General features: G+C 39.8%; 1 protein-coding gene across 3 annotated transcripts in view; it reads right to left on the bottom strand.

Annotated features, from left to right (window-relative positions):
* ZFHX4 (zinc finger homeobox 4) overlaps nucleotides 1–14,902 on the bottom strand; it is a 158,297-nt gene that overhangs the window by 6,421 nt on the left and 136,974 nt on the right. For all 3 annotated transcript variants that reach the window (XM_049823046.1, XM_049823038.1, XM_049823058.1), the window contains exons 6-9: nucleotides 13,847–13,980; nucleotides 13,498–13,698; nucleotides 10,579–10,696; nucleotides 3,766–9,162 (exon numbers count right to left, since the gene is read on the bottom strand). In XM_049823046.1, coding sequence (XP_049679003.1) covers nucleotides 3,766–9,162; nucleotides 10,579–10,696; nucleotides 13,498–13,698; nucleotides 13,847–13,980 — 5,850 coding nt within the window. The remainder of the gene's footprint in view (nucleotides 1–3,765; nucleotides 9,163–10,578; nucleotides 10,697–13,497; nucleotides 13,699–13,846; nucleotides 13,981–14,902) is intronic.

Here is a 14,902-nt window from a genome sequence, read left to right as displayed (position 1 = left end):
GCTGAATCAAATTTCTCTCTTGATAAGATTTCAAAAACCACTAAGTACATATTACCCAGTGATGTGTGCATTCTTGGAAAAAGCTGCTGTGAATCTTCAAGGCAGTCCAGGCTTAAGTGATGTGCAAAGAACCTATGGTAATGATGATGACATTAAAAGGTTCACAGAACCAGTATTAATAGCTAGAAGCAAGATGAAGCACTAGTTTTCTGCAAGGGATCATAGGCAAAAACACAAAGCTAAGAAGAAAAGAGAATGTGAATTTTAAGAACAGCTGAAAACAGCAGGTGAACTCTTCTATCTACAATCACCTAGAAAATAAGAAGGGGTTTGAAGAACAAAGATGAGCCAGAACTAAAATTCTGTATGAATTAGAATTCCACCAAATAACTCCATATTAGGAATTATGCTGAGCAAACATAGCAGTAATTTTGAGACCTTGCTCAGCATTTGATGCTACAAGATTGTATAATTACATTATCGAGAGAAATATATCCCACAGCTGAGAGGATTCTTCAGCGTATCATCCTAGAACCACACAATAGTTCTGACATTAAAAACCACTTGTTTCAGAAGAAAATAACTGAATTTAAAGTTAATGGATCTTTTCATTGAGAAATGAAGCTATCTTATTTTGACAAATCTAATAATCTTTGCAAATAAAAGTCCAGTTTGAGCACTACATAAAGAAGACAAAATGAACTGTACTTTGGATATTTCCGCCTTTTGCAATTTAGCATTATTTTCAAGTGTTCCAGTTCAAACCTTTCATACAAGCAAATACTGCATTTAAAAAAAGAAAAGTATTTCGCAAAATTTAGCTGGGTTTTGTACCTTTTTGGAAACCCATAAATAATACTGGATGCAACAACATGAAAGTGAAATCCCTCATAAACTTGTATTAATCAGTGAAACTAATCAGGCTAATTTCTCTGTCTAGCATGAGTAAAGAGAAACACAAAAGAGAATTTTAAATGTAATGTTCACTATTATAGTGTCACTAGTTCCCTGTCTTAGCAAACAGCAAACATATTCTTTAAAAGTGAGGATCTTAGTAATGTTGACACTGTCCTTTAAACAAACATGTAGGACAGAATGGATGGGCTTTGCCACAGGAAATAGAGTTACCAGCCCTGTAAGCATCAGTGAAAACAGGTAAATATTTGAATATAAGGGAGACTTCTGCAGTGCATTTTTGGGACTCGGTCCAAAAGAGAAGACATTATATGCTTGCAGTGGAATTCACAAGAAGTAGACCTGAAGTATAGGATAGTGAGTCATCAGGGACTTAGCTTCAGAAAATCCTTCATGCAAAGAATGATGCAGAGCAATTGTCCTGCTGGCTGAGCATATACATGCTGCTAGAAGAACCATAGGCTCGATTGGAAAAAAAGCTTGCTTGGAAGCCTGCTTCCAAAAAGATATTTCTTAAACAATTCTTAGTATCAGATATAAATGTGAACTATCAGCCAAAGCAGGGTAGAGAAGAAAACAGAAATGGGTTAACTAGGTGCAGAAGATTGGTACTAGTGTTGAGCACATACTGGAGAACATCTGAGTATATTACTGTTTTTCTATGATGAATGATTAAAATAATTATTTTTTTCCACTCACTATGACTGCTCCATTATGTATCATTAAGGAATGGAAATTTATGCATGCAAGTATTTGCCAGGCAACAAAAGGGGGATGTAGGGGCTATTTAGCATATGGCAGAAGAAAAATTTAACAATGAGATTTTACTAGCTAGTTTACACAGTGGGCTTTGCCCACAATGGGCTAATTAACCTTAAGAAGATGCAAGATGAAAGGGGGTAAAAATCCATCTCAATTGGCAGTGCACTGTGTATGCTATGGTACTAATGATTTAAATTTATCTCAAAGAAGAGATATTTGGTGGAAATTAAAAAATCTGAAAATTTAATCATTATGGACGAGTTAGCCTATAATAATACCTTTTGTATTATTGACAGGACAATTTACAGACTCTGAGGCTACAGTGATACTAGCAAGTTAAACAGTACCAGGGAACATTTCCCAAAAACTGAAAGTAAACCATCTATAAAGTTAAACAGTAAGAACGGTGACTGCCACTGTTTTGGCCTGGGCCAACTAGCATTCACCTAAACGGTTCCTGAGGACAGCTGAGAGGCTATCAAGGGCCCACAACCATTCCCAAGACTCACTTTGCATGGGGACTATCTGTTTTTGAGAGTAAAAGAATGTAATAGTATCTTCCCAAGCAAATTTCATTTAGTGGTATAGACAAAGACTGAGCTTTCCAGAGCACATTTTACCTGAAGGTCAACCTAACCGAAGCTATTTAGCGAAGTTATATGGAGAAAACATATCTATAATTTTGATGAACAACAACCAGCCATTTTTGGACCTGGACATTGTATGCCATTAAGAAGGAAATACAGCTACTTTATATTTCCTTTATATGCACTCTCTGTGCCAATAACTGTTTGACAAAAGCCAGAGGGCACTCAGCCAGAGACTCCATTGTGGAAGGAAAGCCATTCTTATCCAATGAAGAGAAAAACAAGATGCTTTGACCACCACTTAGGGAAACAATAACATGATCATCATCAATCAAAGCAGAACTGTGTAGCAGAGAAGACATTGCTACAGTCTTAGCATGTCTAACAACACTGGTGATTAAGCTCCTACCTTACTTGCCAAAGTGAGTTGCTTTCTAAATCAAAGTTTAGAGATCAACAGCAAGTGGATTACTGGATAAAATGAGGTGAGGGGTCTTAATCAGCTCCCTAACTCTGCTGTGCACATATTTGATATGAATGTGCAATGTTAGAAGATGAATGGGAGAGCTTCAATCTGCAAGGCTGCACTCACAACAAACTCTGACTGCAAAATCAGAGCCTAATAAAAGAAAATAAATTAGGTTCATTTTTTGAGTACTAAACAAATCATTCTGCAGAAAACTTTATTCTCTAACATCAGTGAAACTTATGGCAGGAGGAAGTGCTTTCCAATGGGAGCAAAAACCGGAGTGAAATGAGAGTCAAAGTGGTCAGTAAAACAGAGTTACATGTTCAGTTAAAAGTGCAAGCCTAAATGAAGAAACACATGTCTGCAATGACTTTAAAAACTAGGGTTAGGAGATATTCAGGAGCTCCTGGAATTTGGATCACAATGAAACATCCATTACAAATTACCTTCAACAAAAACCTTCTTATCTTAGCAGGCAGTTATTCAGAAATATAATAGAGGGTCTTGGGCAGCCTTTTATTTTAAATATTTATTCTGAATGAAACAACAGGTTGGACTAGTCTAAGGGGTGGACCAAATGCCTGATGAACCGATAATGTGGGAATTACTATTTTGTGCTTCATCAGATGTTACTTTAAATATTTGCATACAAAAAATTTACATAAAAAATTCTAACCCAAGTTTTGCCTGAAGGAGTATCATTCAAAACAAACAAAAGTAGCATAACAATGCTATTGTTATATTGCTTTTGTTACAGAAGCCTAATATGGACCAAAAACATTCCTGTCAATTAGATTTCAATTAAATTTTTTTTTTTTTTTTTTTTTTTTTTCAAAATCAGAGTTATCATCCAGGCTACAGCAACAATTGAGAATTGCACTGAGTGCACCTCATAGCAGTACTTTTTAGCTACCCACACCAGTCTCACAAGCACGATATGAATGCATAATATGCTGTGTTTTAGAAGGGGATGGTGACTATGCAAGATGATCAAATTAATAAAATAAGAAAATCATCCCCTTATAGACTTACTGTTTGAACTTTGTGGAAATCCAGGTAAGGAGGATGGACCATTCATTCCAGGCAGAAGAACAGGAGGAAGGCCAGGGAGTCCTGGATAAGCTGCTGGCAAACTGATACCATGAAGAGAACTGCTGTCCATCATGCCTGGCTGCTGTACTGTTAATCCTAGCACATCAGTAGCCTTCTTTATCCGATCCAATTCTTGCTGTGCCATCAGCTGTCTAACTGTTGTAGGAGCTAAATAATCTTTCTCCCGATCTAGCTGACTTCCCACAGTTTCTCTCACTTTTGTAATATGTTGTTTGGAAAAGATATGATCTCTTATGGACAAACGTGCAGAATATTTCACACCACATAGAGAACATTCTGGTTTTGTCCCATCAGGTCCAGTCTGATTAATCATGAATGGCTTCCCTATGTTAATTTTGAATTTCTTTTCTTTAGCTCGTGCATTCTGAAACCAGACCTGGACCACACGTTTGGGCAGGCCAATCTCATTCCCTAGCATTTCGCATTCCTGCATTGTTGGAGTCCGGTAGTCACTAAAGCAAGCCTTGAGAACTTTAAGCTGAAGGTTACTCATTTGTGTTCGGAAACGTTTGTGGCCTGGCCGATCACTGTTTTTGGATTTAAAGGGATTGCTAGCTCCAAATGGGTTAGGTGAACTTGGATCAGCTATGCTTGAAGTTTCGCTGCGGTCGGCATTATCATCAGCATCATCAGTAATGTAGTAACTTTGGTCATGATCACCATCTTTTTCACTGAAATGTATTGAGGGACTTGTTAGGGAAAAGAGAAATTTATCATCGGTATTCTCATTTGTAGGTGTAGTTGCAGCTTTTGATAGCGTGTCGTTCACAAGTGGTTTTGGTTCTTTGGGAGGTGATGCAGGTTTTGCATCCCCTGAACTGCCAGTCGTGCTTTCCATTTCATTGTTCCCCTCATCCCCTGTTGTGGCATCACTAATTGCTGTATTAATTGATGAAGTCTCATCAAAGTCAGTCTTGTTTTGATCGTATCCAGAGTCAGCAGGAGGGGCATTCAAATTTTCTATATCCTCACTAGACTCTGCTTTAAAAGAAGAAGGACTTAAGAGGTTCTTCGGTGACATTTCTGCAGTTTTGCTAACAGGGGTTGATACAGTGGAGGCTAATTCATTTTCACTTGATAGTTCAGTTTTTGCTAATGACAGTGATGGGTAATCAAAAAATATGTACTTTTGTGGACTTTCTCCTCCATCTTCAGTTGATATCAAAGGACTTGGTGGCAAACTATAACCGGCCTGTTTCCCTTCATTCCAATGTCGAGAGCGAATGTGACTTTCTAAAGCCGATTTTGCCTTAAACAGAGCTCGACAAAAAGGACACCTTTTATGGGATTGGGCTGGACCAACTGCACGGAATTGTCCCTTTCTTTCTCGGGCTCTTGTGTTCTGAAACCAGACTTGTACCACTCTCTTTTTCAGTCCCACTTCACGTGCAATGTGATCTAGCATCTTTCTGGTGGGGTTGGAATCTAGTAGGTACTTTTCATAGAGTATTTCCAGCTGCTCTGGAGTAATTGTAGTTCTTAAACGCTTATCACGATGTTGATCTTCTCCACTGTTTCCTCCCTCTTTCTCACTACAGTTATTGTCTTCTTTATCATCTAGTTTTCGTTTCAGGGAACCAGAAACTGCAGCTGGGTGTGCCGTATGTGATGAGCCAGTCTGTGGTGGCATCTGAGCAAGAGAACTATTAAGTAACTGTCCAGTCATCAAAGGATTATTGGGGTCAAATATCATATAGGGCATATCCATTGGCCTTTCTAAAAACTGTGAGTGAAGAAATTGGTTTTGAGCTGCTAGGAAATGCATGTGCTGGTGCTCTTGCCAAAGTTCTAGAGTTGGAAAGGCAACTGTACACTGATCACATTGGTACTGTAATAACTGAGGAGGTAGACTGTTCTGTAGAGAAGTCATTGAAATTGGTAAAGGACTGGAAGGAACAGGTGTGGTTTGTGATGCAGAAGGAGGTCTCCCTACTATCTGTGATTGTTTTTGTTGCTGTGGTTGAGAAGCTGAGGGCTGAGGGTCAGAAGAGGTTACTGGATTAGACTGTACTGGTTTGGCGCTTTGGGAAGATGTATCAGTTTGCTTAGCGATGGTTTCATTTTGTTTTGGTTTTTCTGTGGGCTCTGGTTTAGGAGAAGACTTCTCAGGTTCTGGTTTGGGTGATGGAATCAAAGGAGTACTAGAACCAGAGCCAGAGCTTGCTGCTGTAACTGCCAGGCTTTTTGATGAGTCATTTTGGCCAGAAGCTGTGCAGTTCTTATATACTGTTTGATCAGAGGCATCCATAGAATCTTCGGTTTGGCTTTCATCTTGAGCGTCGTCATCTTCATCTTTATAACACTGCTTTTTCTGGTGTGTAATCAAATCAAAGATCCTGGGGAAAACCACACTGCATTTTTTGCACTGATATTGCATGTTACTAGTTCGAATGTAACGCTCATTTGTCAGTTCCCTTTTCTCATTGTCTTTAGTTTCAGCTTGATTTTCATAACTTTTGCGAGCTTTTTGTCGTGCATTTTGGAACCATACGACAATAACTCGAGTAGGTAGGTTAAGTACAGTTGAAAGTTGTTCAATTTCATCATCCTTTGGATAAGCATTTGTGTCAAAGAAGTCTTGGAGGACACGAAGCTGGTAGTCAGTAAACCGAGTCCTAGATGATCTCTTGCTGAAAGATGCATCAGACTTGTAAGGTTCTACAGCTGAAGGTTGAGGATCTATTCTGATATCTTCCAATACTGTTATAGGAGGGTTGCTGAAGTTATATGGAGAATCTTTATTTCTCTGTCGTTCTTTAAACAGCGTATTACGAAACCAGTGCTTGATAACTTTCTGTGAAAGACCAGATTTCTCAGCCATTTCTTGGATCTGCTCTTCACTTGGAGAATTGTTAATATCAAAATAAGCCCGCAAGATTTTTAACTGGTCATCTGTGATTCTTGTACGTGGACGCTTGAACTGAGAGTGCCGCAGGAAATTGGGATCTAATCCCAACTGCTGCTGACAAAGCTGGGTAAGATCTGCAGATAAAGTATCCATTGGTGGCAACTGGAGGGCAAGCTGAGGAGGCAATGCAGGATGCTGCACTGGCTGCATCATAATTGGAGGGAAAAGCGGGAGATCAAGTGAAACGGGAAGCTGGACTTGAGGTGGGGCTGATGGTGGCGGTGGTGGAGGAGGAGGTGGCGGTGGTGGAGGAGGTGGCGGTGGTGGTGTGGGTGGTGGAGCTTGCAAAGGAGTGGGAGTTGTGTTTTGAATTTTTCCAGCTCCAGCTGAAGAAGGCTGAGAAGGAGTTGGAGGAGGAGGAGGTGGTGGTGGTGGAGGAGGAGGTGGCGGAGGCGGTGGTGTTTCTGGAGAAGATGGAGAAATTGGATAAAGCTTGTCATATGCCTCCCTGTACTGTCGGGCAAACTTTTCTAATGCTCCATATGGAAAAAACTGTCCATGCACATGTTCTTGATGACTCTTCAGAATAAGAATGTTGGAAAAGAGCTTACTGCAGCTTCCACATTCCAGTTTGTCTGTGTTTTCACCTTCACCAGTCTTGCTTTTTTTCTGTACTTTTTGTCTGTTCTCGTTGTATTGGATAACTAACTCAAATCCAAAGTTCTCCAACAAAGCCTTGGCTGCATTCCCCCTTGCTCCAGAAGCTATTCTGGGTGGTGGGATGGCTGATTCTGAGGATTTCGGCTTCTTCATGTCTTTGTTTTCCTTTAGTCCTTCATTCTCATTAGTAAATTCTTGCTTTGGCTTCTCTTGTTTCTCAGAAATTTCTTCTGACTCCTTATATGATGGCATATCCTTTATCAGCTGGCAGTCTGTACTTACTAAGGTATTTTGCTCTGCTTTCATCAGCTTGCTACTTTGCTGCTGCTGTTTTTGGGACTGAAGTTGGGGTTGGGTGGATTGATACTGTTGTGCTTGTTGCTGCAGTATCTGCAGCTGGGTTTGGCCAACATGGTGCTGAGTTTGTATCTGCTGCTTCAAATCTTCCAGCAGTGATCCCGTCATACCAGCCATTCCAGGCATACCAAATGTGGCAGAACCAGGCAAACCCAGATCTGGGCTTAAGCTAAATTCTGTCCCAGGTATATAGAATGGGAAAAGGAACTGAGGCTGTTGAAATTGCAGCAGTGCTTCTGGTGTCATTGGAAAGTGAGGCAAAAAAGCTGGGTTTAGAAACTGGGGTTGAAAGAACGCAGCTTGCTGTTGCAGTTCATGCTGTAGTTGCATTTGAAGTTGTGCTGGTGACTGGGGTGGGTGATGTGTAGGCTGAGCAGAAATTAATTCAGAAGCTTGCTTTTTATTCAATTCTTTGGCATCTAAATGTGTTTCTTTGCTGTTAACTGCTGGTAAGCTCATAGATTCTAGCATTCCTTGGCTGGGGCTATTAACATTCCCTGCTGCACTATTTCCGCTACTTATATTACCACTTGGTTCTAATTTTGCAGCCCTTGCCTTTGTCTGATGAAGCACAGATCTCATATGGATTTCCAATGTAGAACTTTGGCTATATGCAACATTACAAATGCTGCATTTGTAGGGTTTGTTGTCAGTGCTGCTGTTGGTTTCTTGAGGGACAGGACTCGATGCTTCCTGCAAAACCTTTTTGAGTTTATGTAGATGGGACACTGAGTTATAGTGGACCAAGAGAATGTTCTTTTGGGTGAAAGACTCTTTACACACCGTACACTTATACGGGCGAGATGGATCTAGAAATTTTTCCATAGTAAAATTTGGCCCTTTTCTAAAAGGTAAGGTCCGCTTTGGTTCCGAGCCCATGTCGTCTGGAATAGAGCTGCTATCACTTCCTACAGGACTTGCTTTACCTTCCTGGTCCATCTCATAATCTCTTTCTATTTCCTGTTCTAGTGCATGATCATCTTGTGCTATACTTTCACTTTCTGCCCAGAGTTCACCATTGACAGGTAAAGATGCACACAGCTGCTGAAGTTCGGCTTCATTGAGTTCAGGGTGGCCTGCTTCCAAGTGTTTTTTTAAAGCCTGGAATGTACGGAAGCTACGTTGGCAAAGGCTACACATGGTAGCTGCCCGAATAGCATGATACTGGGAATGTATCTGAAGCTTCTGCATAGTCTTAAAAGCCAAGCTACAATGGTTACAACGGTACTTATAGACATGGCGGTCAGAAACAGAGAGCTGTTGCTTCTTCTGCTGTTCATTTAGCTGATCCGTCATTGAGTCAGTGGTCTTTATCTCCTTACTGCTGCTCTTATTCCAGTCTGGTGTTTCAGTAGATTCCTTAGGTGGCTTCTGTTCCTCTGTCTTAATTTCCATTCCAGTTTTTGATTCATCGATCCCAGGAGTACTTTTCTCATCCACAGGACTTTCACCTAGTTAAAGAAAGTGAAGTGTCTTTTACACAAGTAGAAGAGAACAGCACATAGTATTAATTTACTTTTTTTCCATCAGAAATCAAGTGAGGCACCTGGTATGCCATGTGTTGGCCTAGCAAAATATAGCAACGCATCCTTGCCCCCGAAAATAAAGCAGACAGGACCAACAGGAGGTTAAAACAAAGTAGAAGTAGCAAAATTCAAACACGATGATCAGACTAGCAGTGGCAGTTGGCCCAGTAGTGGTAGATAGGAGTTTACTCATACAATGGGAGCACCAAACAAGGAAATAAACAGTAGGGAAGAGGGAGGGAGTAGAAATGGGGACAATAGGTAGGACAGGTGATTAGAAAGGAGGAGGAAGGTGGTCTGAGGAGAGAGGGAGGAGCAGGCTGTGAGAGTGTCCTGGTTTCAGCTGAGATGGAGTTAATTGTCTTCCTAGTAGTGGTACAGTGCTGTTTTTGAGTTTGGTATGAGAAGAATGTTGATAACACACTGATGTTTTCAGTTGTTGCTAAGTAATGTTTAGACTAAAGTCGAGGATTTCTCAGCTTCTCGTGCCCAGCCAGCAAGAAAGCTGGAGGGGCACAAGGAGTTGGGAGGGGACACAGCCGGGGCAGCTGACCCAAACTGGCCAACGGGGTATTCCACGCCATGTGATGTAACATCTAGTATATAAACTGGGGAGAGTGGGCGTGGGGGGATCGCTGCTCAGGGACTAACTGGGCATCAGTTGGTGGGTGGTGAGCAATTGCATTATGCATCACTTGTATATTCCAATCCTTTTATTATTACTATTGTCATTTTATTAGTGTTATCATTATCATTATCATTATTAGTTTCTTCTTTTCTGTTCTATTAAACCGTTCTTATCTCAACCCATGAGTGTTACTTCTTTTCCCAATTCTCTCCCCCATCCCACTGGGTGGGGGGGAAGTGAGTGAGCAGCTGCGTGGTGCTTAGTTGCTGAGTGGGATTAAACCACAACAGAAAGGCAGCAAAGCAGCTTCCCAGCACAGAAAACAGTAAGAGTCCAGGATAAGAAACCTACTATTGGAAATGCAGGGAGAAATGCTTGCCTAACATTCCCCATCGATGCTGGTGAAAGTGCCACTGTCTTTTAGGACTGGGTCTTATTTGCTGGTTAAACAAGGAGTGTCTCACCTTCAAAGTGGCTAGGCAATACTGTTTAATTTCACCTCTACCAAAAGCAAACACTCTGGCATACATGTGCATCCTGGTAACTCTGCATAGGTACAGTCAGCCAAATTCAGGCCCCTTGTTATTTTTCTCTTTTTCTCTCTATGGCTATATGCAAGCCAAAAGGATTCACTTTACTAAGAAAGAAACAAGTGGCTTATTTCTAAACTGCCCCTACCTAGCTTCTACACGTTTGGGCTTTTTCTTCCATACCTGGATATTTCCCAGATCCCTCAGCTGTAATGGTTGCAGATGTGTCACGTTCAGATTTCTCTGAAGCAGCTGCTGGCAATAGCATACTATTGGGCATCATAACATCTGGTACAGGAACCTTTGAAAACCAAGAACACAGTATTATTACAGGAAAAGTCACACTTTAATACTATACAACAGTATGAAATTATAATTCAAAAGATCTACCATATCTGGATCAAAGACTGCCAATATTAAACCAAGATCTTGATTCAGTCCTTGATAATGGCTCTGACAGACCACAAATCCAGAGCATCGGGTGTCCCTCGGTGGAGAATCAACTCAAACTAATCCACAATAAGGTGATGCTATAGAACTACATACAATCAATATTTCATTCGTCTCAATGTCACCACAAAGATGGTTTTGCTGGCTGTGTCAGGTTGGTTGGATTTATCAGGGGCATTCTCCTCAGACATCCTCCAAAGACGGAGATCATGTTGTGATAAGGTCACCAGTCAGTTCTTGACTGAGGGCATTCCCACTTTTCTTCACCTGTATTGTTTTTTAAACAAATGCTGGACCTTCCATGATCTTTGAAAGAAAAATGTAAGTTTATTTCCATACAGAAATAACAACTTACTTCCATTTAAAATACGATTTTTTCTTTCTTGTCTTCAATTGTTTATGTATCTTCTTCATACTGCTTTACCTGTTGTGTTATGCTTTCAAATTATAGACAGAAATCTCTTAAGGATGTATTCTTATAGGTGTCTGAGAGTGCTCAGTTTAGTTCAGTCAACATGAATATTTGCTCAACACTTCATGTTTTCCTTCTGCTTGGAATGTTAAAACATACTCATATCTGAAATAAATGATTGTCTAGGGCTTCATGCTAAGACTTAGCAGGACTGGGTTCAAACTCCTGCACTACCAGAGTCTGTCTAAATGACCTTGGATAAATCAGTTCAGACCATGTTGCTGCTCTTCATCTCTAACATAAGGGTAGTATTTCCTTACTTCATAGAGAGGTAACAGGAATATCCATAGGAGACATTTTTGGGTCGTAAATTACTATCATAACAGAAGCTGCATACATTACTAAGTATGAGTAGAAACACCTTTTGTTCCTCTTTAACAGTTTAACAAATTATTTTAAACCTTTATGAGGATACATAAGAATTATATCTATGTATGTATGTATGTACATCAATTGCCTGTTGGAAAAAAATATTCTAGACTTATTTTAAAAAGCCTGGGGCTTAGTATATTTGTAATTTAAACATGGCATTAATAACATCCTCTCAGAGGACTAGTGTCTTTGAGTTTATTTGGGAGGGAAGGACTTTTTTAAAAAAATTATGTAGATAACTGTAAATATCCCAGAGAAAAAAATTTGCTACGAATGGTATTTGTCATCAGAGAGTTCAGATACGGACAGACCATATTAGTGTTAGCAACCACGACAATTTAGATGATGCAGACTATGTTTTGCAGTCTCTTTCTCTGTCAAACAGACTTTTGGTTTTCCTCTCAGACAACTCCCCAGCACCTGGAGAGGAGAGGAGAGATTTCAAAGTTGCCCCATTATCAGCATAGAGGGAATCACAAAGAACTTGAAAAGATGGCTGATGCTGCTCAATATGGGGGGGGGGGGGGGGGTGTCCACATTTTTCCAGTTTCCTAAAAGGGTCTGGGAAAGTTAAATTTCTACTCCATTTGCCTTGTGGTGTGCCAAAATTACATGGTCTGGCAGAGCTATAGTTAGTGGAAAACCAAGGAAAAGAAAAGAATAATCCCCAATTCTGTATTTGCTCATCAGCACTAGGCACAAGGAACCCTAGACCTTCAGGGAAGAGCTCTTTTAATTCTTTCCTATTTTTTTCCCACTTTACTTGGGAATGAGGTGGTAGGCCTACAACCACAACCATGTAAATGAAGGAGTCATCTATGGATACAGAAATAAATCCCTAAGGAGGTGGATGCCTGAGATTTCCAAATGCATTTCCTTCTAAAAAGGCAAGACAACCAGAATCAGGGTGTCTTAGGAGGTCTATTTTCTAACTGAATCTAAACTGTAATAATAAATACGTTCTAGATCTGATTGTGTCTTTACTGACATTGTTTTGAATGGTGCTGAGTCATTATTTTTCAGAGAAATTTATTATTTTGACATGGTTTGTACAATTTTGCAGTGAAGAATGGGATTCTCCTGGTGAGGTTGGAATGTGTTTCATCCTTCAAATAGTTTGCTGGTTATAGCATTCATCCCAATCATGGGGAAGCCAGTTCAAGTCCCTGCATGATCCAGGGTAGGTACCTGAAATCGGATACGCCATATCCTAGAGAACTGACCTAACTTGATTCCTACCTATTCATGGACTTGCCTTTCTGTTTCATACTTACATTTATTCACAAAGAACTAAAAGGTCTTTTATACAGAGGCAGAAAGTAAGAAACAGGACATCCTGTACAATAAGATAATCATGTTCTCCAAATAGCATCACTATTGATATTTTACAGTGAATTTCATGTAATAAAATGCAAGTACAGTCCAGCTATACGTAGGAATCCTTCTGCGTTTGGGAACTACATTCTGCAGGGAATTCCTATTGTATTACAAACAGAAGTCACAATACCTCTGAGACCTGGATATTATTAGACCCAATTTGCAGGTGTGCACTTAGAGACATGGACAGGCTTGATTTTTCCAAGGTTAACGTCAATGAGGAACTGCAGGTTTTCGGCATCTTCGAAATCCACCTTCAGTCATTTTCCCAAGGGACGTCAGTCACTGGATGAGCTGGCAACAGAACCTCAGAGTCCTGACCCACTCCCCTCCTCTCCTCGGGCTACCTGAATACTATGTCACGACAAATACATTGCCCAGAGGCCCAAGTACATTTCTGTAGCATGTGCATCAGTATTTGGAACACTTACTGTCATGAGCAGTTTCTCCACACAGTCAGGGGACACACTGTGCAAATGGGTCAAATGAAGCTGGAGATGCATTTTGTTGCTGAGGACATCCTGGCAGAGGGGGCAGCAGATAACAGGTTGCATTGAATGCTGTGACAGGACATGCATCTGGATACGATTTGGGTCCCTACTATTGTAGTTACAATAAGGACATTGATAGAACTGAAAAAAATCAAGATGAAGGCTATTAGTCAGTGTGCTTTTTGTAACTTGCTGATATTGCTATTTCAATGGCATATCATCTCTGTTTCATTCTTGAGTTATTTGAAAGAGTTCGAGAATGCAATTAAATTGTTACATTTTCTTTTACCTGCTCATGACAAAATTTATTGTCCTCTGGAGGCTTTGATTTTTTAGCTGCACCATCCTCTTCTTTTGCCAGAAGAAGCTGTTGTGCCCCTACCACAGTGTTCAATTTTGGTTCCTTCTCTGGTGTGACTATTCCTGTTCCAAAAACATAATTTTTAAGAACATATTTTAAACTTTTAAATATCCTGGTTTACAAAGAGGCTGTGATTCCAAAGGTCTGTATTATCTTTGAGGGTCTTTTTTTTTTGTTTGTTTGTTTTTAAGTTCTGAGAAAAAATATAAATATAAAGAATAAAACAACTCTGGTAAGCACAAAGGTGAAAATACACTTTTATCCTTGATGGAGACTCTATAAATATATTTAAAAATGGTCTCTTCTCTACTGTTTAGATAACCTTAGGTTGCCTTTAAAGATTAATCAATAATGTTCTTTCTTTAGTAGCTCAGTATGAATTTGTGTATTACATTAAAACAAATCAGCTTTTGCTTAAAAATCTTGTTTTCCAAAATAATTAATTTGCTGCTGTTTAATTACCCTCTCTCTTTTCTAAACTGTCTGAGCAATATGATTATTGTGCTGTTTTGATAACTCCTGCCTGGTTACAATTCTGAAGCTAAATATAGTGAGGCTTTAAAAGAAATACTGTGGAGAATAGGATTTCAGAGCTAACTTAATATTAATTATATACAAAGATCAGTCGTTTGGGATTGCCTTAGATGTTTACACTGTGAATTTTTATAGTCTGGCATTTGTGATCAAAACCAGAAAATGATTGTTTTCTATAGATAGTTCTACTATTAAGTATTAAATACTATATTTAATATTATGCCTGAACTAGCTGTGTAATGCGGCCCAGTCTTGCACACATCAAAGAAAAGAGTGCAATTCTAATTTCCCAGTCCATCAGAAAATTCTTTCCAGCGTCAATTTGCCAGATAATCTCTTCTGCTAGGCTGGATATTACAAGAGCATTGGGTAGGCATGTCACATACATCTCACGACAAACACAAAACCTCATTTACCAACCATTCCAATCTCATCATAGAGCGGCATCAT

Source organism: Accipiter gentilis, chromosome 2, assembly GCF_929443795.1.
Source record: "Accipiter gentilis chromosome 2, bAccGen1.1, whole genome shotgun sequence".
NCBI lineage: Eukaryota > Metazoa > Chordata > Aves > Accipitriformes > Accipitridae > Astur > Astur gentilis.
This window is presented reverse-complemented; position numbering and strand designations above follow the sequence as displayed.